This window comes from Phocoena phocoena, chromosome 16 (assembly GCF_963924675.1).
Source record: "Phocoena phocoena chromosome 16, mPhoPho1.1, whole genome shotgun sequence".
NCBI classification, from domain to species: Eukaryota; Metazoa; Chordata; class Mammalia; order Artiodactyla; family Phocoenidae; genus Phocoena; species Phocoena phocoena.
The window spans coordinates 78,121,434-78,146,770 of NC_089234.1; the positions used below are offsets into that span (position 1 = coordinate 78,121,434).

At 36.1% G+C, this 25,337-nt stretch overlaps 1 protein-coding gene across 1 annotated transcript in view; it reads left to right on the forward strand.

Moving 5' to 3' along the window:
* Positions 1-25,337, forward strand: part of ARID4B (AT-rich interaction domain 4B) — a 125,623-nt gene that overhangs the window by 89,612 nt on the left and 10,674 nt on the right. The window contains exons 17-20 of the mRNA XM_065894836.1: positions 565-816; positions 15,170-15,254; positions 18,061-18,259; positions 23,150-24,364. Of these exons, the coding sequence (XP_065750908.1) occupies positions 565-816; positions 15,170-15,254; positions 18,061-18,259; positions 23,150-24,364 (1,751 nt within the window). The remainder of the gene's footprint in view (positions 1-564; positions 817-15,169; positions 15,255-18,060; positions 18,260-23,149; positions 24,365-25,337) is intronic.

Consider the following 25,337-nt stretch of genomic DNA (forward strand, 5'->3'; position numbering starts at 1 on the left):
ATGAAGTTAGTAGGATATTCCTGTGAAAGGTAAAGTAATATTTCATTTAGTATAACTTTTGAAAATTTAGTTGGAATTATTTTAAAGTTATTAAGACTAGCCATTTGGCTAGTAAAAAGTTTTGTTTAAACATCCTGAGGTTGGAAATACTTGAATGAAAAATAATTTTTAGTCAGAAAATGGCTATAAGGTGTGATGATTGTTGTTTTTGTCAACTGAGATGTAAAACACTTTTACAATAAAACATGAGAAAAATGTTACATTCGACCTTACTAGTTTCTTGCTATTCAACACAACTTCTATTCTTCTGGCTGTTGGACATTTTCTTTTAATGCACTACTTTTCCATTTTCATTTTCTCTGAATGTATCTTTCTGTAACCATCCATGGTCATCCTGCACAGTTTTAGTTTTTCATATTAAATTGAAACTCAGAGAATATCATACACTTGGAACCTGCTGTTCCCGGAACAATCACAGCCACGATTTTTATCATTTTATGTGGTTTGGAACTGAAAAGCTTATGAAGTGTCTTTTATTAACTGCAATTTTTTAAACCTTTCAAGAGATGAAACGAATAAAGAGGAAGATGAAGATGATGAAGAAGCAGAAGAGGAGGAGGAGGAGGAGGAAGAGGAGGAAGAGGAGGATGACAACAGTGCGGAAGAGGAGTTTGAGTGCTATCCACCAGGCATGAAAGTCCAAGTGCGGTATGGACGAGGGAAAAATCAAAAAATGTATGAAGCTAGTATTAAAGATTCTGATGTCGAAGGTGGAGAGGTCCTTTACTTGGTGCATTACTGCGGATGGAATGTGAGGTAACTTGAGTTTTAGCTAGTGATTACTACCTAAAAACACTTGTAAAATAATTTCCTATTTTAATACTTAACGAATTACAGATTTATTAGTATTCTAATTGAGGGCACAGTATACCACACAAAAAACATGTAGTTTTGGCAAGTAAGTGCCTCGCTCAGTGACTTCCTACTTGTTGGTTTCAGTAGTTCAGAGGTATCCTTAGTGTCTGGAAAACTGAAGTCTATGTAGCTGATTTTTATGTTATGCATATAGATTAATAGAGGCAACATTATTAGTGAAATGATAGAAAAATTTCTTTAAAAGGTAAAAGGGCTTTGAGCTTCTTGATGTCTACAAGCCAGTTATCAGGCTTCTTGCTCTCTTGCATTTTCAGCCACCTTGCTGCAGTAACCTCTTCTTTGTAATCTTGTTTCTTTCCTTTAGTAGGCAGGGATTTTAAAGTTGTGATTTCTTAGGAAGCTTTAGCTATTTCAGGAAAGCCTTATCTCCTCATTAACAGCTCTTGCGTTACAGCCTTTTTCACAAGCCTCCGAAATTAATTTTTATGTTTGAAACAGTATCGTTGAAATGTTATGAGCAAGTCTGCTTGACTGAAATAGAGTGCATGATCCGACTGCTACTCACCTAGGGAACTGAAAGGCGAGACTGAATCTTCTTCTTGTACAAGTTTGCTTTGGTTTATCCAAAGAAATTTTATGTTTGAATTTTATCCAAAGTTGGCAAGCCAGTTTTGGGATCTGAGCATTTTGATCTTTTAAGAAAAACCTTGTTTATTATGGAATGTTTGATATATTTGAAGTAGCCTGTGATAGAGTTGTAGCCCTTGAAAAGGTAACCATCGAAGTTTTCAGTGGTAGTTTCACGGTGTACCTAGTGTCTTCTTCAAGGAGGAATACAGTTCTCATACTTTATATTTAAATTGTATTCTGTGGTTTGGGAAGTTTTTAAGAAAACATCATCGCAAATTCTGTTTCTTAAAAAAAGTACACTCTCTGTTTCTTAAAAGTACAATTTGTGTTGTCCTTCTGCAGCAGTAGGAAGCTCTATCTAGAAGCATGATCTTCTGATTACCTTTCTTAATTAGGGAGAAGTGCAATTCTGATCCATTCTGAAGCTTGGAAGAAAATAGCAACTTAAGTCATAAGGAAATGTTTAGCAGTTTTGTTTGGGACTTTTTCTTTATTATTTTTGCGAAGAAGGTTAACAAAGTTTTGGATTTTAAGAATGCCTATCATCAGTATTGTCCTGATGAAATATAAGCTTTCCAGATACCTCTTTCAACATCGTGTGTAATTTATCCTTTTGGCTGTTGGTTCTTGCGCTGCCCCTGTGGTGCATGATTTTCCTCACCTGAAGGGCTGACTATTAATGATCATGTTCAAAGGAAGACACTTGAGATCTCAGAGCTGTTATCAGAGTATTTTCCTGTTTTTGATGTTTGTTTTGATTTTACTAAATGATCTTATTAAATATAAATGTAGAGGGAGTTCCACTTTGGCGTAGGATGTAAATGTAAATGTTGAATATGTTAGTTTAAAGTTAGGAAGGAAAAATTGAATCAGCAAAAATTAATAATTACTAAGTAATGCCCACAAGATAGATAATCTGAGCTGCATCATCTTTTACCTCTTTTTTTCAGTTCTTTTCTTCTGGTTATTTTGCTAGTTTATATAATGAGGCAGTTCTCTTCGTGGCCTTTATAAAATGCTTTAAATTCTGTGACAAATGGATAGAATTTAGGCCTTCTCAAATTTCACTGTAATGAGGGCTTGATTATTTTCTGTTAATTATCTCATGAACAGAAGGGGCTTAGTAGATATAAGAATTGAGACATTCATAAAATTATTCTGCAATTAAGATGCAACTTTGTTTTGTTAAGAAAAGATTTACTAAAGGAAAGCGTAATCCTGTCCTAGAAGCACTTGGATTTTAGAGGGTAAAAAGAATGTTCAGTTACTTGAGCTTTGAAATTGATAGGGGGTTGGGTAGGGTAAGGAAGGATTTTAAATTGAGGCATTCAAGTTTTTAATAATATAGAAAAGAAAAACAAGACCTGGTTCAACAAGACATGCTTGTGTTAACGAGAAGGATGCCATCTACTTCTGACGACTCACACGTTTGTATGGTATGAACGTTCAAAAGAAGAAAACTTACCGTCTTGATGAAGACCTGTAGGGTGGATCTCTACAGACTCCAGCATCATAGAGAAAACAATTGTCCTTCAGTAGATGAAGCAGTTAATTTTCTTGTAGTCAACATAACAGTATTCCTATTTCTCTCTGGATTAATAACCAAAGAGTCTGTCTTATTGATGAATAAGCAATAATTATGATTTTTGCTCCTCCTTCATGTCTGAAGCTAATCTAATGAGGACCTCAGCAAATCCTCATCAGCTCTACAACTGTTTTCCTATTATTTTGGGGATCTTCAGCTTGATCTCTGAGTTTACACTTGAGATGTGCAATTAGAAATGAAGATATATGCATGAAGTTTCATAAAAATAGTTTTATCTTCATTGGCAGTTGTTTATTACAACAGCATATTGGAAATTTTGTATGGAGATGTTTGAGTTTTGTTTGATCTGAAACATTTTCCATCAAGCAGGTTTTTCTTAAAGAAAATAAGAATATCTTTCTTAGAAAAATACTGTTTTTCTTGTAATTTCTACATTTTTCCTTTTTTTCTAAAGTGCTGTCTAAACCTTTACATTAATTTTCATTTATACCCTTATTTCACAACTGAAAATCTTAATTTTTTTGTTACACAAGATAGCATTTGGGCCAATTTTTTTTTTACTTACTACAATGGGAAAAAAAGACATTTTTACATACTTACATTACATTTATGGGAAATAGCCAGAATTCTGGATCCTAAACCACATAATGACTTATAAATGGTACAGTACTGTTACAGAATTTTTCATATATGGTGGCCATATGTAAAATGATTGTCCAGTGCTATAGCATTTACTAGTTCACCACATGCTTTTTTACAGAATTTTTAAAAACTCATCTAAAAGTAGCATTCAATATAGAAAAATGAGAAAGTACATAAAAGAAAGGATCACTACTAATACTGTTGTGTGTTGTCTTTTAGTCTTTTAAAAAATATATCTCCATACATTTAAAAAATTATAGTCATACTTCAATAATTTTTAATCATAGGCTCTTTGTTATATTTGTTTTAATTTCTCTTAGTGATGTTAATATTTTATAGATGTTTTTAGTATCATTAGCTAATTGATCCTTTTCACTCTCAAGTTTCTAGGTCATGCCATAAAACATGAGATTGACGTTTGAAAATGAAGTTACTTTGAAATTCACTGACCATAAACTTGAGTGTGTTGGATTTATCCTTGTTCAGTAACAGCTATCCTTGTTCAGTAAAACAACCAAGTGTGTTGGAACTATCTAGGCTACTTGGCATGGGATTTAAAATACATCAGTATTTTATTATGTATCGATGCTGGTTTATTTTTCTCCATTCATTTCTACTTTGGCTTTCCATAATCAAGGAGTTTGGAGTTTGATTAGAGAACTTTTTTTAATATTGAAGATTCCCAACTGCATTAAATGGCACCCTTAAGTAAAAGAAAAAGAAAAGAGACACTAAAATTTCAACTGTAAAGCTCTTAAATAACTAACAACAGTTAGTTCTGGTCCGTGTTACAAGTTATAGAAAACTGAAAGTAAGATGAATTATGCTTAAGTATATTATATGAAGTGAAAATGAATTTCATTTTAAAAATACCTTATTTTTCTAAGCAAATTGGCTCCTCCTTGGAGGGAGTGGGTGGAGTGGGAACTAGTAAAAAGCTTTCACAAACAAATGGGTTTCATCCCATTTTTTGTGAACATTCAGCTGCTTTTTATCAAATATCTTCCTTTATTTGGCAAACATAAGTTCAACAGCTATAAGCCAGATACTGTGCTTGGCACTAAAGGTACAAAGAAATAGTCCCTAGCAAGGAATTCATTGTCCAGGTGAGGGGAGAGCCTCTCCAGCATGTACAGCCCCCGTCTCCCCCCTGCCCTCATCCTCTCGTTATGTTGCTCGCATTCTTCAGTCATTTGTTAGAATCTTTTTTTCTTTTTAAACCCCCGTGTTCTTCTGTTGCTCTTGTGTTGTTGCTTTGTAGTACCTGCTTGACAAAACCCCAAGAAGGCTGATGAAATCTAACACTGCTACTACTCCCTGCCTGCACCTGTGCAGCTGATCCTGTCTGGAGGAAAGCAAACCACCACGATGAGTGGTCTTATTTTAAATTCGTGACTGTGAACCTCAAGTGGGCGCTATATGTCCTCCTTCCATGCCCTTTCTACTTTCTCAGACTATTTCATTTTTTTGAGAGTAATTTTTAATTATTACAGTTTTTATTGGTATAATTAACATGCAGTATTATATTAGTTTCAGGTATGCAACATAATGATTTGATATTTGTATGCATTGCAGAAGGATCACCACAGTAAATCTAATTAACATCCATCACCATACATAGTTACAGAAAAAATTTTTTTCACACGGTTTCTTATCTCCTCAAATCCCCAGGAACTCTTCCCCCATCCTCACTTTCAGCTGGTGACCTCATTGAAAAATTGAAATAAGAGAATTTCTACAGAATTCCACTACATCACCTTCTTACCTACATCTGCTGCCGTGTTTTCTGCCTTCTCATCTTTAGCCTTAGGTGAACAAGCATGCTACTATCTAAAACCCGTCTTCCAACTGCCATACCTTCTTGCCTAAATCAGAGATATGATCCCAGAAATTCTCCCCTTCTTTCTCATTTTCTCACTCTGTTCTAAACCGTTCCCATCCACATACAGACCTGCAGTTATTTCTCTCATCTCATTTGAGCTTCCCCCTGCTTTCCCTACTGTGCTGTTTCTTTGCTCCACTTCCATCCAGCAAAAACAATTAGAGTTATTTACACTTGTTATCCAGTTTGTCTCCTGTTCTTTTTGTGTAAACCCAACCCAGTAAGGCTTTCGCCTCCACCACGCCTCCAGAACGGTCACCAGGGACCCCATCTAGCCGAATTCCATCCCTTATTTCTTGACCTCTTGTTACTTGCCTTACCTTAGTGCCTGAGCCAGCTGACCGCTCCTTTTGTGGTAGTTTTCACGTGGGTTCCGGCTGCTGCAGCTGCAACTACTTTTCTGGTTTATTTTCCTTTTCTACTTTTCCCAAATTGAAAACCACCCCTCGGTCATTCTGTCATTTCTTATCTTTATGTGTTTTCTCCCTTCTAATTGTTCTCTTCTTTTATTCTTCTGGTATCCATTTTAACTTATTTTACATTCTGTTCCTGATTTTCCAGTCCTGATTTGAGTCACTTTTTCTGATAGTGAATTTTTCTGAATTATTTTTTGGAGCCAAAGGGATTTGACCTCCTAGAATATAACTTCCATGTAGGACTGTGGGTAAATTTTTTTCCATTGTTTTAAGCTTTTTATATTGGGACCACATTACGGAAGTGCATTTAATTTTATAACATGAAAAAAAAAACCCTCAGTTTTCATATTCATTCCATTAATATCCCTTACCACATCTAGAATGTTCTGCACATGCCTGGCATATGGTAACTATTAAACGAATATTGAACTAGATTGGACCTTCTGGCAACAAAATGGATGTAGAGCAGAAATCAAAATCTAAAAAAGGGGACTTGTATATAAAAGTGGTACCTATGGAATATAGAGACAAGTGGGGAATTGGGACAGATGTGGCTTAGTTTTCTCACTGGAACCTCTTCTGTATCATTTTACATATGGTAACTCTTTGCTTAACTTTTTGAGGAACAAACTGTTTTTCACAGAGGCTACACCATTTTACATTCTTACCAGCATTGTATTAGGGTTCCAATTTCTCCATATCCTTGCCAACACTTGTCATTTTCTGTTTTTAAAAAAGTGTTTATTTATAGCTAATCTATTGGGTATCTCATTGTTGTTTTCATTTGCATTTCCTTAATGACGAGTGATGTTGAACATCTTTTCATGTACTTAATTTTATATGATCATTTGTATATCTTTTTTGGGGAAATGTCTATTCACGCCCTTTGCCCATTTTTGAATTGGTTGTTTTTTGTTGTTGTTAAAGAGTTGTAGGAGTTCTTCATATATTCTGTATACTAATCCCTTATCAGAGGTATCATTTGCAAATATTTTCTCGCATTCTGTGAACCCACAGAATTGTCCTTTCGCCCTTAATAGTGTCTTTTTAATTGTGATAAAGTCCAGTTTATCTATTTTTTCTTTGTTGCTCATGCTTTTTGTGTTGTATCCTAGAAAACATTGCCAAATCCAGTGTTATGAAAATTTCCCCGTTTTCTTATAAGAATTTTGTAGTTTTAACTCTAATGTTTAGGGTTTTGGTCCATCTTGAATTAATTTTTATATATGATTATGGTAGTCAATTTTTTAAATGACCTCTTTGGGTAATATACAGAGCCCAACTCCTAATTAGTAGCCAAAATGGGATTGAGAGTAAGAGACTTGAATGAATCTGATTGGAAGTGCTTGTGTCCTGTGACCTTTCTTCCAGTCCCTGTCTCCTTTTTTTTCCTTTGAAGAATTTTATGTCACTTTTTCAGCTTAATTTCCCTGTTCCTTCCCTGCCATACTTACATTGTACATGCCTTTGGACTTAGGAATATTGATGAGAGTACAAAGTTGTTCTACTCGTATGCTTTGAAATAATTATTCTGGTAATGATAGAAAGGAAAGCAAGGTACTCTATCTAGGAAGTTGTCTGCTTTATTTTTATAGTTGAAAGTTAAAGAACTATAAATGAAGGCCATTTGACAATGGTTTCCAAGGAAATATCTGTCAGCCTGTTTTAAGGGGAGAAAGGGAACATTGCCTGTATCTCTTTCACCAAGTCTTCCTATTCTCTTTGCACACTCCTGCTCCTCCTGTGTGCCATTCTTCTTTTCTTGATACCTCACTGTCATCTCCAAACTCTTGTCTCCATAGACCCTTATGTCACAGTCTCCTAGCCTATTTACTTCTCTTTATGCTATAAAGCATTAAAATTTAAAACTACTAGGGAAGTCGAAGGACTGTATGTTACTGCTCATGTGAAGAATTCTTTTACAGCATGCAAATGCTTTGTATCAGACAGTCCTACATGTAGAGGAATTTAAACGAAAGCTTGTAAGCAATGAACAAGGGGAACATAAAAATGAATTTCGGGGGCTTCCCTGGTGGCGCAGTGGTTGAGAGTCTGCCTGCCGATGCAGGGGACGCGGGTTCGTGCCCTGGTCCGGGAAGATTCCCACATGCCGCGGAGCGGCTGGGCCCGTGAGCCATGGCCGCTGAGCCTGCACGTCCGGAGCCTGTGCTCCGCAACGGGAGTGGCCACAACAGTGAGAGGCCCGTGTACCGCAAAAAAAAAAAAAAAAAAAAAAAAAAAAATATATATATATATATATAATTTTACTTAAAAAATGACTTTCAAGTTGGTTAGTTTTTCAGTGCAAGTGAAAATAAAAATTTCATTTGTGAAGAAGATTAATAAACTCATATATTTTTGCACTCAAATGGCCTCTCTCTCTTTCCTTCTTCCTTTTTTCCTTTCTCTCTCTCTTGTTCTCTCTCTGCGTGTTTACTTAACTGGGCCTGTTCCATTTAGTATTTTTTGTAGATTGACAGGTACATTTAATGTAAAGCATTAACTTGGACCTATTCCATTTCATAGTTTTGTAGATTGGCAAGTTACATCAGTATGTTTGTCTAAATGTGCACAAACAGACTAATCCCCTAAGCTTACCAAATATTAATAAAACAAACTTTGGGGATACTTTTAGAAGTCAGTATCTGCATCACAAAATACAATGAGTGCCAGAGTTGTTAACCATTTGCAGTGGTCTTTATAAGCCTGGTACAATGCTCTGTGATGTGTTCTTAACATTATATATTGATACTACCTCTGCCTGAAGACCTACACCTTTGTTTCATTTTACAAAGTTAAATTCTCTAGGAAAACAGATCTATATAATCACAGTACGTTTCTCTTGGGCTGTTTGTGTCAAATCTTTAATATGATGATGCTATAATACTCATGTTTTTATCATCCTACTGTTATATTCTTTATTACAATGAACACCATTCCTGTTTCTTTGATGTGGATTTAACAGTGTTGTATGGAGTGGAAATATGAAATGTTAATAGCATGCTTAGAATTTTATTTTTTCAATAATATGATGCTTTTATCTTTGTTTTATCCTGAGTACATGACTAAAAGCGTTAAACTGTAGTCAGTAGGTCTCTCTAAATTTTGCTTTAGATATTCTCTCACATTAAAAATAAATATGTAAATTGAGATTATTATAGAAAATTCATAAAGTAGGTAAATGTTGATTAAGTTGCTTATAAAGTTTATAATTGATAATAACTAGTGCTGCTCTTCATCGTGACTTGGTCTTTTTTTCTATTACAATGTCATATTTCTTCCCTCCTATATTCTTCCTCAATTAAGGGGGAAAGAATTCCTTTCCATGCTAAAGAGGGCCTAAATTTCCACTTCAGATGTGAGGTTTTTAAAAGCTAAGTTAGTTTTATGACATATATTAAGTTTTTTGCCTATAGATAGGCAGGATATAAAATACATATTGTTCAGCAATTATGAAATGAGTCTCTCCATTACAGAAAACAACATACAAATGATGTTAATATTTCACTTATATTAACGGTTAGTTATTAGATTTTATCTTTTATAATCTGTATGCATATTTTAAATAATGAGTTTTTAAGTATTTTGTCAGTTCAGTTTTGTTGATGAAATTATTTGTACGGTATCCTTATTCTGCATGTAATTATTGTGTGGGTTTATATTAATACATGGCTGATGATATTTCTTTGAAAGTGGTTTAGTTAGGTTTAAGCAGAACCAAAATCTGAACTGATGTGGGCACAGTAACCATTTTGGTATCTTATGTCTGGTTGACTAATGTTCTTTTCCATTTTTATTGTTGCTAAATGATTTCTTAGATGATTTGCCAGCACATCCAAAAAAAAGTCAAAACGTTGTCTTTTTAGAACTCTGTTTTTCTCTGGTGAGAGCAAGTATGCAATGGTCTCTGAATGGTTCCTTTTAGCTTTGTATAAATATTTTAATTCGACACATTAAAATTTCAAATATTTATGTAGCTACTTTGTTCGAATGGTTCAGAGGTTTGTATTATTACTTACGTAATGACTGATTAGTGTGGTCCTCTCTGTTAAATTGTAAACTCGATAAGGAGCTGTGGTGCATTTATTACCCAGTGCCTAGCGCAGAGCCTGTCACATGATAGGTACCTAAGAAGTATTTGTCGAGTGAATAAGCCCTTCTGTAGACTTCTAGTCTGGGAGTTTCATATAATTTTTTAATTTGGGGGATCATCTGTTCTACCTTCTTCATTTTAGGTAGGTCAGGGAACAGACGGCTAGAAGTTAAATGAGTGGCTCATGCATCTGTTCATTCATGTTTATTCCGTTAGTTGAATGTTAGATGATCTCAATAGACTGTTCTCAAATAAGTCAGTATATTCTTTGAAAATATTTTCCTTAGTACTTTAAATATCAGATAAGATACTTGTCTAGACTTCCACGCATTAATTACAATGAATTTATTGATAACTGAATTGAAAAAGTATGGGCTAATCATTAACAGACTTAGTCTTCATTTTCGAACTCAGTGTTTGTTAATATTTATCCCGATATTTGTTTTTCTTTGTTTTTTGATATTTGTTTTTAAATGGAAGCATTTAGTAATCTTAATTTCCTTGTGCCCTGGCAAACTGTATTTCCTTTTGTCACAAACAGGCCAATTACTCTCTTCTGTTCGTAATTTCTAAATTTAAAGTCCAACTAAAGGTAGTATAGTTTATATCAATAATCCAAACTTCCTTGTTTTCCTTAGACATTCTCATAAAACTCTATTGCTTGGATTAAAGTTGCAGGTCATTTTGTTTGTAGGCCAACCACTTAGCTTAAATTTCTCTCCTAGTTTTCAAGCTACATTATCACAGAACATGAGAGCTGACAGCAATAGGCCTGCTAGCCTTGGGGAGAAATCTAGGTATTTAACAATAACGTGGTTTCTTTGAATACCTGTTGCCCTAAATAGCTGTTTGTAGTTCCTGCACAGTAGAGAGACCCCATCAGAATATGCGTTCCAATGTCTTGATTCACTTTGTCGTACTTAAAGCTGAATCAAGAATATTGGAGAGCCACTGTGAGGGAGGTACAGCATGTCCATGTATTTGGGAATGTTTGAGAGGATGGAAGCATTTTAAAACCAAAAAATTTATATTTGACTTAGTTTTTTAAATTCTTGTATTCTTTTTTTTTTTTTTTTTTTTGCGGTACGCGGGCCTCTCCCGTTGCGGAGCACAGGCTCCGGATGCGCAGGCCCAGCGGCCATGGCTCACGGGCCCAGCCGCTCCGCAGCATGTGCGATCTTCCCGGACCAGGGCACGAACCTGTGTCCCCTGCATCGGCAGGCGGACTGTCAACCACTGCGCCACCAGGGAAGCTCCAATTCTTATATTCTTTAAGAATGTATTTTGAGGGATGAATGGATACTGTACTTGGTATGGTGCCCCAAGGAGAAATGAGAAATATTTCATGGTCTTCTATTTCTTAGCTGCAATTTTCTGCTGTTTGCCACTTCCCTGTAATTTCGATTTCTGTGGTGTCCAAGATATTTGAATTTGAACTAAATTTTCCCATTTTCTATCTTCTTTGACTATTTTCTTATGCCTAAAGTAAATGTGCTGTAATCTCTTTTTAATGTATATTAAATAGACTATATAAAAAGTTTAAGTTTATATAGAATAAACAGAATCAGTGGCAGCTTTTTCTGTAGTTCTGAACTAAATTCCCTTCATTCAAGTCTTTATTCTTGGTATTTGATAGGGAATCAGAGATCTTAACCCACTAATATTACTTAAGTTAACAAGCACTAGTAAAATAAAAATTAAATTGACCTAACTCTTTCTTATATAATTTAGTGTCAGTAGGAAATGTTGCCTTTCGGGGTGTATCGTTTTGCTTTTTTCCCACACGAATTTATGTTTCTCTCCTTCCTGGTCTTTGAAAGTATTCTGTAAAGAAAATAGAACTCGTGGACTTCCTTGGTGGTCCAGTGGTCAAGATGCCATGCTTCCAGTGCAGGGGGCGCATGTTTGATCCCTGGTTGGGGAACTAGAATCCCACATGCCTTGCAGCCAAAAACAAAAAAGAAAAGAAAAGAGAATAGAACTCCTGAATAGTACTGTAATCAGTAATTACATAAAGGGAAAGAACATTTCCTATTTTTAAAATATATACAATGATCAGTTATAGCTATCTCTATTTTCTGATCATCGTTTTTTTTTTTTTTTTTTTTTCCTTGTAAGATTAGTCAGGCAACTAAAGTGCTACTTGGAACCTCATTACATTTTGAAATTTTTCAGTTAATGTTTACATCACTGGTCTCAACCTCTGTTTGGTTAAAGGCATTTGTAATTTGAAAAAGCTACCTTAACCAGAATTCTCACGCATTGTTTTCATCCGTCTCCCTCCTCGTGGATTGGTTCATACTGTGCATTCTTAACGAGGCTTTTTCAGTTGCTGGTCTGGACTCTTCTGTATGCTTACTCTGAACAGGACCTGGCCTGCCTAGTAGTAATCATTCTAGTATTACACTGTTTAACAGGCAGTCCATTTCCCGTTCTTCTCTAACTCCTCACATAGTGGTTTTTGGCAAGCCTGTAGCTTGCAACGTGAGTTTGCTTCCATGGTTTGAGTTTCTCAATCTGTGAAATAAATTCTTGATAGATTTTTAAGGCATGTTCTAGTTCTGAAGGATATTAATTATAATAACAATAACAACGTTGTGTTATTACATTTTATGAAAGGCAGCGTAAATCTAGCTGAAAAAAGAAAAAAAATCTAAAAGAATAGTATTAGAACAAGGGAATGCCTGAACAAACAAAAAGCACTGAGAAAGGAGAATAGAAAGAGGCAAATAATAAAGGAGTCACAGTATAAATATTAGCTAATACTTATAGAACCATACATTACCGTGTAATTGCTCTAGTAGGAAACATATCTAAAGAATTTCCCAAGGAATCTCCTAAAACCATACAGAACATTCAGTAGTTTTCAAACAAAATTGTTACGTAGAATAGTAAGACCATCGTGTTTAATTACTGCTGTTCAAGTATTTTAGAAGCGTATATAGTTTGTTTCTTCTAATTCCAGAATCTTTCTTTTTTGTTTCCTGCCTGGCTCAACCCTCTTTCCACCCCCAAACTCACTAAAGTTCTTCTGATAACCAGTCCTCTTATATACCATCCTTAGTTTATGTTTGGGTGGAGGAGAAAATAGTTAACATATAGTATCCGTACTCTAGTGGAGCTTAGGCAGTGAGCATCAGCCTGTACCATGTGGAGTAACCACTATTTTATTTATGTATATGTTCCTTATACCTTGTTCCTAAGAGAATTTAAGCAAAATACATTACCTCTGACTTGTAAAGAAATCTTTCTCTGTCACGGTGAACATTGTAATTATGGGGACAGTAAGTATTTTTTGCTTGTTTGATGTGTTTGGTGCTCCATCAAAGCTACAATATCTTGGTGATATTCTTGCATTGAAAGCCACTGTTTCACCCAAATTTGAAATATAATAATTCATGTCAAAAATCCAAGTGGAATTGAATAGTACTCTTACTGGTAGTCAAAATGTCTGGTATTACAAAATTAATTGTACAACAGGTAGTCTTTGGTTAAGAAAGGTAAAAAACTCTTATATCTTCGTTTAGCTTATGCTGATGTTATGTGTAACCATCATGAACTGTTTTTAGTTTATCTCATAAGAAGATAGAAAGCTTGTTTTGTTTTTTCTTAAAGTACATAGCACTGATTTCCATAACTATATTCAAGTAAGAGCAACTTCTAGAAGTTCACATTCAAATTTGTAGAGGGCAGATATATTTTCTGTTCATTCTTCACCTTCACTCTAATTTTGGAAGGAACTAAATTGCTTTCTTGTCAAGCATCATGCAATTTTGAGTATTAATGGGAAAATTAAAATTACTATAAATGTACAGGTAGGTGCTAGTGTGCCAGTATATATACCAGAGGAGTGTGTTTAGTAGAAGAATAATATTTGACTTAACCTGTTTCAAAGCACTTATCATATATTTGATCCTCAAAGAGCCACATGTGATATGCAATCTTATTTTTTATTTTATCTTTTTAATGTAGTCCTTATACAGAACGAACTAAGTCTGAGGTTGAGAACGTCTTGACCAGGGCCACATAACTAGTCAGCAAGGATATGTAACGTCTTCTCTAGAACTCATTCCATTCTTTCCTCGTCCTCTCCAGTTATCACTGTGGCCCTCAGCAGCTTCTAGCAGACACTGCCGTAACCATTGTGCGGCTCAGCCCTCAGCTTTGCCGCAGCCTGTGGTTTGCACCAGCAGTATAGCTCTGCCTGGGACTTGTTACAGATACAAGTCCTATCTAGAGCAAGAATGTAATTTATTAATAAGCTAATGACCCAGGTCATTTGCTTCCTGACTTAAGGTCTTTATTACTTCACTTAATACCTCTGGTAATGAGGACATTTTAATTTTAAAGCTCATTTTCAGTTGTTCATTTTCTTGAGTTAAAAATGTCAGTGAGTTTTCCCATTTTCCAGAATAAATGTAGATAACTTTCAAACATAAAAAGAGGTTAATTTGTTTTTAATGTTTCTTCTTTCTGGCTGAGTTTTTACGAAAATAAACTTTTATTTTCCCCTTTAAACAAGTAGATTTATTGCAGTCAGTAGTGACTTGCACCCTGTAAAATCATGCAGACTGCCAGCACTGAGTGGAGAGGCCATCACGACTGTTGGCCCTCAGCTGCCTGCACACGTAGGAAGTGTCTCAGCACTGGAGGCTTGGCAGAGCTGTGCTTCCCCTTATAGCTTCCTGACACGGTTAGGAAAAATGGGCTACTTGCTGCTTACGAACACAAGAAAGTATACAAAAAAGTATAGGAAATACTGGGATTTCTTCATAGCTGTTGCACGGACTTGGTTTCTCATTGGGGCAGCGGAGCAAGGAGTGCGCGCTAGTCCAGGGGTCCAGAGACCTTGCTGAGTCTTAGCGCAGCCAGTAGCTGACATTGTGTCCTTGGATAGGTCACTTCATCTCTCTCTTTGAGCCGTGGTAACTTCATTTCTTGAACCAGGAAGTTGAACTAGGTGGCCTCCAAGGCCCTTTCCAGTTCTGAAATGTTCTGATTCTATTTACAAGTTTCTCTGTAATATGGCATGGTTCCTTCTGTGGTATGTGTTTTATATTTATGTTAATTTCCTTCAATTTTAGATATGATGAATGGATTAAAGCAGATAAAATAGTACGACCTGCTGATAAAAATGTGCCAAAGATAAAACATCGCAAGAAAATAAAGGTAAGTGCTTATTTTGCTGTATTATAGCTCTTAATTAAGGAACTCTGCCTCCAAAATGAGTATTAAGTGTGTGTGCATTAGTGTTGGTAGAGTGGAAATACTCTCTTGAAATAGCAAATTTATCAAATGCTAGATTTGCGTACAATTAAGATTGTCAGCTTATGGAAAGGCATTTTGAAAACAGTACTAAATGATCTTTGAGGCTTTTTCAGTTCCAACATTGTATAAGTCCACTCAGCCAGATTTCACTTACCCATTTCAACTGTTTCCTACACCTCTAGTCTCTGACTAGGAGTCATTAAGTATTGTGGCTGGGAGCCCTGGGGTTACTGTAATAGCTGTAAACCGTTAGAGGAAGAGAAGGAGGTGTCTGAAGGCAGAGGAGAGCCTATCTGAAGCTCTTCTTTTTTCTTCATCTTTCTCTGACCATATAGGTAGTGGCTTAGAATGTGCTCACAAGACACTATTAGGCAAACTCTACATAGATACCGTGGGGAATCTATTAATGAGCTTGTATGGAAATTAAGGTTACTTTTATGTATGATAGAATTACGCTTATTCATTCTAAGACTGAATCTTTCTAATGTTTTATTAGAAAGTAGAACCATTAACTAGGTTTTAGAATATTTTTAAATCTTTTTAATGGCTCTTTAATACTTTGAATGGTATATATAGTTGAAGTGTTTAATAGTTCTCCTGAAATTCAATTTTCATATTAAAAGTGAGGCGCTATTTACTTTCTGGCTAAATGATACCCTAGTGGCCCTAAATACTGAAAGTTTCCCCTAGAGTGATTATTCTTTTCTCACTGTGAAATTGGGTCCATATTTTTAAAGTTTTGGTATAGCAACTCAGTAGCTACAACTCAGGACACTCTTCGTCTTTATTGGAAGTCATGCTACATTTAGCATCGCTCTAAGCTACTAGAAGAGCTGTGTGTGTGTGGCACTAACAAGCCAGTTTCCTTACACAGAGCAAGTTTTAGAAGTAGTATTTCTCAGGTAGAAGATAGGGTAGGGGTAGGAGAATCAATGTTAGAATATTACACTTGGGGAATTTTTTCTAAATATTTATTTAATTCTCAATTTAGTTCTCGGCCCCTTCCAGGCATTTAAAATTCTGGGTCATAAGGGAAGAGGCATGTGAATTTTGAAAAAGCTTCCTAGAAAATATTTAATATTGTATACCCATCACTCGATCTCATCTGACTGTGAGAACCACTATTTTCAAGGCTGTCCTCTGATAGGCGTTAAAAGCCATATTTGAAATTTGCGTGGGGTAGACTATTTTTGCCTTCATAATGCATGGTATATTATGATCTGTGGTATAAAGTGATGAAAAGGCTGGCAAGAATAGGAAAATGAGAAGAGCACTAATCATTGAGAGGTTTTGGTAGTCTACCTACACATAAGCCGCCTCAGTGCATCCAGAGAATTCAGCCCACGTGCTCTAAGTCAGTGGATCTCACACTTGAACATGTGTTACAGTCACCTGAAGGACTTGTTGAAACTCAGATTGGCCCATCCCCAGCGTTTCTGATTCATTAGATCTGAGTCTGGTTCAAGTTTTCACTTCTAACAAATTCCCAGAAGATGCTAATGTCGCTGGGCCAGAGTCCACACTTAGAGAACCACTACCCTAAACAGAATAACTTCTCCTCTGGTATCCAGAATGATACTAATTATGTACCATCTTTGGGAGAATTGTAAAAATAGCCAGTCATGTTCTATATTCTCACTATATAACAGGACTTCAGAATTGTTTACTTCTACGTAGTGCTCTACATTATCATTTAGAAGCTTATCTAAATTATTTTTCCTGTAAATTTTTTTGGTAATTATTTTATTTATTTATCTTTGGCTGCATTGGGTCTTCGTTGCTGAGTGCGGGCTTTCTCTAGTTGCCGTGAGTGGGGGCTACTCTTCATTGTGGTGCGCGGGCTTCTCATTGCGGTGGCTTCTCTTGTTGCGGAGCACGGGCTCTAGGCACGCAGGCTTCAGTAGTTGTGGCTTGAGGGCTCTAGAGCTCAGACTCAGTAGTTGTGGCACATGGGTTTAGTTGCCCCGCGGCATGTGGGATCTTCCCGGACCAGGGCTCAAACCCGTGTCCCCTGCATTGGCAGGCGGGTTCTTAACCACTGTGCCACCAGGGAAGTCCTATAAATAATTTTTAAAACAAATTTAAAAAATAGTTTCCAAGAAATATATTAACCTCTGCTCATCTGTTCGTAAATAGAGAATTTCAAAAAATTTCTCATTTTTTCCTGAAACATTATCAGTCATACAGGAGGGTTGCCCCACTGACTTGACTTTATAGCAAGTCATTTGTTTGTTACTCCCAGCTGTCAACTGAATGAAGATATTTGAAGTTGTGTCATTCCCAACTCTCATTTTGTATTGAGACTCTTACAGGTTTTAGAACTATCAGCTTGAAATTATGTTTCTGTTTTTTTTAGTGAATATTTAATTTAAGCCTATTGTGATTTAATTTTTACAGACTTTGTAACACCAGTTATTAGCAGTAGGGAAGTTTGCTAGTCTTAATTGCCTATCTGATTGCTAATTTATTTCCACTATTAAAATATAAATATTAGACAAAAACTTATTTCTCATCCTGTAGTATTTGTTAAATAACTTTGAAAAAACATTTCTGACTGTTTTGTGGGACTGTTTGTATTCTTTCTTTGTATGTTTTTTAATAATAGTCTGTAACGTTGAGTTAAAAATGAGTTTTAACATTGTTACTAATAAATGCCTCATGATCTATTATGGCTAACATGGGATACCTTTTTTTTTTCTTAACCTAGAATAAATTAGACAAAGAAAAAGACAAAGATGAAAAGTATTCTCCTAAGAACTGTAAACTTCGGCGCTTGTCAAAACCACCATTTCAGACAAATCCATCTCCTGAAATGGTATCCAAATTGGATCTTACTGATGCCAAAAACTCTGATACAGCTCATATTAAATCCATAGAAATCACTTCTATCCTTAATGGACTTCAAGGTAAACATAACAAATATCCTGTTGCATGCAAGTATTTGTTTTAATTTTTATAAATCAAATTCTATAAAGGTAATTCAGTGACATTATCAAATTCTCTGTTTTTAATTGAACCAGAATGTTGTTGACTCTGTTATTACTTGAAATAAAATCAGCCATTGATTGAGGCTTGGAAATATTTCTGTTATTAGTAGAGCTGAGGTCACCATTAGATTTTAGTTAAAATTTAATATTCAACGTCTGGTACTATTACTGTGTTCTTTTCAGGTACCATCCTTTCTGTAGCCATGTAAAACATAGTTTGTATTATGCAATATCAGAGTATAAAATTATACTGAACTTTCTGTAAAGAATACCAAACTTTGCTTATCTTGATTATATTCATTATGATCTCTTTTATGATGTCCTTATTGCTTAATGTTTAAGGCAGAATGAAGTTTAACAAATAATAAAAGTGATGAGTACTGGAGGGGAAGATTTTTGTAAATCTGACTGGCAGGAAAGAGAGAATCTGATCTGTCAAATGAAATAAAAGAATGTATCTCCATAAAACTGCTTTACATTTCTTAAAAAAAAACACAAACTTTACATTTCTTATAACTTAAGAGAGTTTGAATTTTTATTGATTTTGAATGTAATGGAAATTGTTTTTCTCTCTTATTTCAGATGGATATTTATTATTTGTAAATATCTAAATATTCTAAAGTTCATTTTTCATAATTTTCTACTGTATCAGAAATACAGAACAGTATATGGAAATATATATATAATTTAAAGAATAATGATACGAATATTGTATGTCTACCACAGTGGTGAACAAGTAGTATTTACTTAAAATAGTTATGTCTCCCTGAAAAGTAATTAATATTCTGACTTAATCATTCTTTTACTTTTCTTTAGAATTATATTAAACCTATATATATTTCTAAAGAGGATATTATTTAGTTTTCTGAAAACCGTGGCGAGCGTAAACCTAGCTATGTAAAAAAGGCAGTATTTCCACTTAGATGAAGGCTCCCTGAGAACGTTATCTGAATAGACTCTCTAGGTCACATTAAGCTTCTTTGTGAGTCTACAAAAGCCTCTGGAAGGGAATTCAGTGGGGCAAGGTAATGAGGCCGTTCTGGGAAACATCGGGGCTCCCCACAGGAATATCTGATGTAGTCTCAGAGGGTGACCAAAAGGAATATGTTCAGTGGGAGTAGGACGGTCCTGTGCGTTTTCAGACTCCAGGCTTCCCAGACATACGCCTGGCTTTCAGGCGTAGGTCAAAACAAAATATTTTTGCTGGGTAAAGTGACGTCGTTATCCGATTCAGGTGATGGCACACAAGACATTGAGGGGAGAGCTGGAATTTCATCACCAAATGGTGGAAACAAGCTAAAATACATACAGAGAATCTAGTTGATGGCAGGAGGCATCTTGGGGATGATAGCCCTTCATGTGACTTCCTTTGGAAATACACTGCACGGTCTGCACTGGTTTCCTTCTACATTTGATGCACAGTTCTCTTCCTGGGAACTTTTTAGAGCTCTCTCTTCAAAGCGGTCCCTAGAATTTCTTTGTTTTGGATATCTGATGTGTTTTTTTAACCTTCTTTGGTATACTCATTGTGGTGGAGCACATTCTCTAGTAAATTTTGAGAACAAGTGAATAAGAGGGAAGATACATTTTTAGAGACTGTCCATATCTGAAAATATCTTTATTCATGGTTTAGCAGAGTTGGACGTTTTTCCTTAATTATTTTACTGACATTGTTCCACTGTTTTTTTTGCTTACAGTGTTATTTCTGTGAAGTCCAGAGCTCTTCTAGTTTCTGATTCTTTGTATGTGACTTGTTTTATTGCTTGTTTTTGCCTTTCCCTTTTTCTGGAGTCTTGAATCTTTGTTTCTAATGTCCTAAAATTTCACAGGATTATACCTTGTGAGGATGTATTTTCATCCACTGTGGTGTGTACTTACTAAGTTGTTTCATTCTAGAAACTTGTGTCTTTCTGTTCTGGATAGTTTTCATGAATTATTTTGTTGACTTCCTCCTCTGCATTTCACTGTTTCTCTCTCTCTCTCTCTCTCTCTCTCTGTCTCTCAACCTGCCATTATATTGCTATTGAACCTTCTGCAGTATACTCCAATATTCTTATCTTTTGGCAGGGACCTATTACTTATTCTTTTGTCTTTTTCCTCTAATTTCTTAGAAATTTTCTCAACTTTATCTTTTAGTCCTTTTACTATTTAATTTACTGCTGTAATGCTTATTGACAGGTAATGTTTTTAATTTTCAAGAACTCTGTTTTCTGCATGCTTTATACAATTCTGTTCTTGTACAATATCTTATGTTTCTGATTTTATTCTTTTTTTTTTTTTTTACTGAAGTATAGTTGATTTACAATGTTGTGTTAGTTTCCGAGTACAACAGAGTGGTTCAGTTACACATATATATACATAATTCTTTTCCATTATGGTTTATTACAGGATTTTGAATATAGTTCCCTGTGCTATACAGGACCTTGTTGTCTATTTTATATATAGTAGTTTGTATCTGCTAATCCCAAACTCCTAACTTATCCCTCCCCACCCCCTTTACCCTTTGGTAATCATAAGCTTATTTTCTATGTCTGTGAAATCTGTTTCTGTTTCATAAATAAATTTATTTGTGTAATATTTTAGATTGCACATATAAGTGATATCATATGGTATCAATATGTCTTTCTCTTTCTGACTTACTTTGCTTAGTATGATAATCTCTAGGTCTCTCCATGTTGCTGCAAATGGCATTCTTTCATTCTTTTTTTTTATGGCTGAGTAGCATTCCATTGTATATATGTACCGCATCTTCTTTATCCAGTCATCTGTCAGTGGACATTTAGGTTGCTTCCATGTCTTGGCTGTTATAAATAGTGCTGCTGTGAACATTGGGGTGCATGTATCTTTTCAAATTATAGTTTTCTCTGGATATATATTATCAGGAGTGGGACTGCTGGATCATATGGCAACTCTGTTTTTAGTCTTTTTAAGGAACCTCCATACTGTTTTCCATAGTGGCTGGACCAAGTTACATTCCCACTAACAGTGTAGGAGAGTTCCCTTTTCTCCACACCCTCTCCAGCATTTGTTATTTGTAGACTTTTTAAATGATGGCGATTCTGACTGCTGTGAGGTGGTACCATATTGTAGTTTTGATTTGCATTTCTCTAATAATTAGTGAGGTTGAGCATTTTTTCGTGTGCCTGTTGGCCATCTGTATGTCTTTTTTGGAGAAATGTCTGTTTACGTCTTCTGCCCATTTTTCAGTAGGGTTTTTTTTTTTTTTTTTTTATTGAGTTGTATGAGCTATTTTTACATTTTGGTAATTAAGCCCTTGTCCGTTGCATCATTTGCAGACATTTTCTCCCAGTCCATAGGTTGTCTTTTCGTTTTGTTTGTGGTTTCCTTTGCTGTGCAAAAGCTTGTAAGCTTGCTTAGGTCCATTTGTTTATTTTTGCTTTTATTTCTGTTGCCTTGGAAGATGAACCTAAGAAAACACTGGTACAATTTATGTCAGAGAATGTTTTGCCTATGTTCTCTTCTAGGAGTTTTATGGTGTCATGTCTTATACTTAAGTCTTTAAGCCATTTTGAGTTTATTTTTGTGTATGGAGTGAGGGTGTGTTCTAACTTCATTGATTCACGTGCGGCTGTCCAACTTCCCAACACCACTTGCGTAGAAAGTGTGGCAGAAGGGAGTAGAGGTATTAATAAGAGAGAAAATCCTCACTGCTTATACGTATCAATGAATGGCATATTATTAAGAGATAACGATAGTAACTATCAGAGGAAATAGTTACAACATTTTGGAGGCTGGGGAGGGAAGAAGAGAGCTTTTGGTGTTTTATTATTGAGTCTAAATTTGTTTTAACCATGTACATGTATTGCTTGAATAATTTTAAAAATTCACTTATTTAGGAACACGTTGAAAAGATTAAATGTTTTTAACCATCTTAACTGTATCAATTATTTTTTACTTTTAACAAATTTAGCTAAAGAATATACATGGACTTTTCAGTAGAGTGTAGTGTAGTTAAGATTCTAAATTCTGGAGTCAGACGACTTAGATTTAGATTTGATCTTGACATATTTTAGCTCTTTGGGGTGGTTTACTTACCCTCTCTAACTCCTAGTCTCCTAAACTATAAAATGGGGCTAATAACACGCTCATAGGGTTATGGTGAGATTGAATGAGATGATCTGTGCATTGCATTTCAAGGTACTTGACATATAACAGTTTCTCAATAAATGGTATGTTAAAATCATAATAAAAATTATTATTTTTTAATAGTTAATTGAATTTATTTACTAAAATGAACATTTAAGAAATAAATTCTATAGGTATGTTTATATAAAGTCTAAGTTACTTAATTATGTTGTTCTTTAAAGCATCTACCGTGGAAATACATTGCTCACAAAATCTTTGAATGATCATTGCTACATTAAAAATGAAGGCTACACTTTTATAAGAATATAGACTTTGGAGTTAGAACAACCTCGGACTACATCCTAACTCCCCTATTTTGTGCTCATAAATTTGTGGAAAATTCTTTCTTTTTTATGATCAGCTTTACTGAGGTATAATTTACGAACAATGAAAGTCACGACTTTTATGTTTACCATTTGATGAGTTTTGGCAGGAGTATACAGTAGTGTCACTACCACTATAGTCATGATATGGAACATTTCCATCATTGGGTGAATGTCTTCACTTTCTGAAGCTCAGTTTCCTCACTTGTAAAACGAGGATAAAACCTAGCAACCTGGGGTAGTTATAAACATAGGAGCTAGTCCATGTTTATGTTAGCTGGCACAGAGAAGACATTGCTAGTGTTCTGATCATACTCGTTGTTTTCTCTTTCTTTTCTAGCTTCTGAAAGTTCTGCTGACGACAGTGAGCAAGAGGATGAGACAGGTGTTCAAGACCTAGGTAACAATGGCAAAGAAGAGTCTAAGGTTGATCATTTGACCCACACCAGAAATGATCTTATTTCAAAAGAGGAACAGAACAGTTCATCTTTGCTAGAAGAAAACAAAGTCCATGCAGATTTGGTAATAGCCAAATCCGTGTCGAAATCTCCAGAAAGATTAAGAAAAGAAATAGAAGGATTATCCGAAGATACTGATTATGAGGAAGAAGATGACGTCACAAAAAAGAGAAAGGATGTCAAGAAGGACGCCGCAGACAAATCTTCAAAGCCACCGGCAAAACGTGGTAAGAGAAGGTATTGCAATACCGAGGAGTGTTTAAAAACCGGATCACCTGGCAAAAAGGAAGAGAAGGCCAAGAGCAAAGAACCCCTCTGCATAGAAAACAGTAGCAACAGCTCTTCAGATGAAGATGAAGAAGAAAAATCAAAAGCAAAGACGACACCAAATAAGAAATACAACGGTTTGGAGGAGAAAAGAAAGTCTCTGCGGACAACTGGTTTCTATTCAGGATTTTCAGAAGTTGCCGAAAAAAGGATAAAACTTTCAAATAACTCTGATGAAAGACTTCAGAACAGCAGAGCTAAAGATCGAAAAGATGTCTGGTCAAGTATTCAGGGACAGTGGCCTAAAAAAACGCTGAAGGAGCTTTTCTCCGACTCTGACACCGAGGCTGCGGCCTCCCCGCCCCATCCTGCCCCGGAGGAGGGCCCGGTGGAGGGGTCCCTGCAGACCGTGGCCGAGGAGGAGAGCTGCTCCCCCGGCGCGGAGCTGGCCGCCCCGCTGCCACCCAGTGCCGACGACAAACCCACCGAGGAAAAGCCGGCGGAGGTCAGTGACAAAAAATCGGAATTTCCGAGTAGTGGCAGTAACTCAGTGCTCAACACCCCTCCCACAACACCTGAGTCGCCTTCCTCAGTCACCGTGACGGAAGCCAGTCGGCAGCCGTCTTCTGTAACAGTATCGGAGCCGCTGGCCCCAAACCAAGAAGAAGTCCGCAGTATCAAGAGTGAGACTGATAGCACAATCGAAGTGGACAGTGTGGCCGGGGAGCTCCAGGACCTCCAGTCGGAAGGGAACAGCTCGCCCGCGGGCTTCGATGCCAGCGTGAGCTCCAGCAGCAGTAATCAGCCCGAAGCAGAGCATCCCGAGAAAGGTGAGGCACGCAGGGCTCCGTTGCCTTACGGGTTTATAGTATCTCTCGTTACAAGTGTGAGGTGTTTACATGGAGTACTTGTGTGAACGTGGCAGAAACGGAAATTTGGAAGGTAGTTTGTTGTAAGGAAGAGTGGAGTGTGTTTAAAAGCTTGAGAAGAACTGAATGTCCTCTGCTTCAGCTGCCCCTGCCATTTCACAGCGGACCAGACACGTGCTAGAAACTGCACCCAGGCCCAAATTCAGACCTACTTGAAAACTCACGATGCACTGAGTGACTGTATGGCGTGAGCGGCTTAAATATATTTGTGTAACATTGTGTTTGCCCTTGCCGTGTGCAGTTTCTCACAAACATTTTGATTTACTTGACAGACCCCTCCACCCTTAACCAAATACTGTATGTGGGAGGTTGGAGCAACCAGCTCTGCAGGCACTGCTTTCCTCAGACAACTGTGTCAGACTGATTTTCAAGCCTTTGTAAAGGAATTTGATGCTTTCTTAGATGCAGAGCTTCCAAATTTGAAGGACCAGTGTCTCTGTTAATAACCTATAGTAATACTCTTGATTTTTCCGTGAAGTTGAAATTAGTACTTCCCGAAAGTATTAGTGGCTTTTTGATGGTGCTGTAGCTCTACTTCTGTCATCATTTTACTTATAAACCACTTCACTGAGGTGTCTTTAAATTAATATGCTCTAGGCTGACACCTGGCTTTGAAACACACTTTTCCAGTATAAAGATACAGCACTAGGGTATGTATTTTATATAACATACCAGATTTTATTATGCTAACTTCAGGTGTTTAGCTAAACTTAAAAAAGAGATATGATCCAGACCAAATTAGTTAATTCCAAGTTTTCTCACACAAACCTTTTTTTTTCCTTTTTCTAGTTTCCTTGAGATATAATTGACATAACATTATCACAAATCTTGACTTAAAACGTTTAAAGAAATTAAGTAAAAAATATAGTTGCGG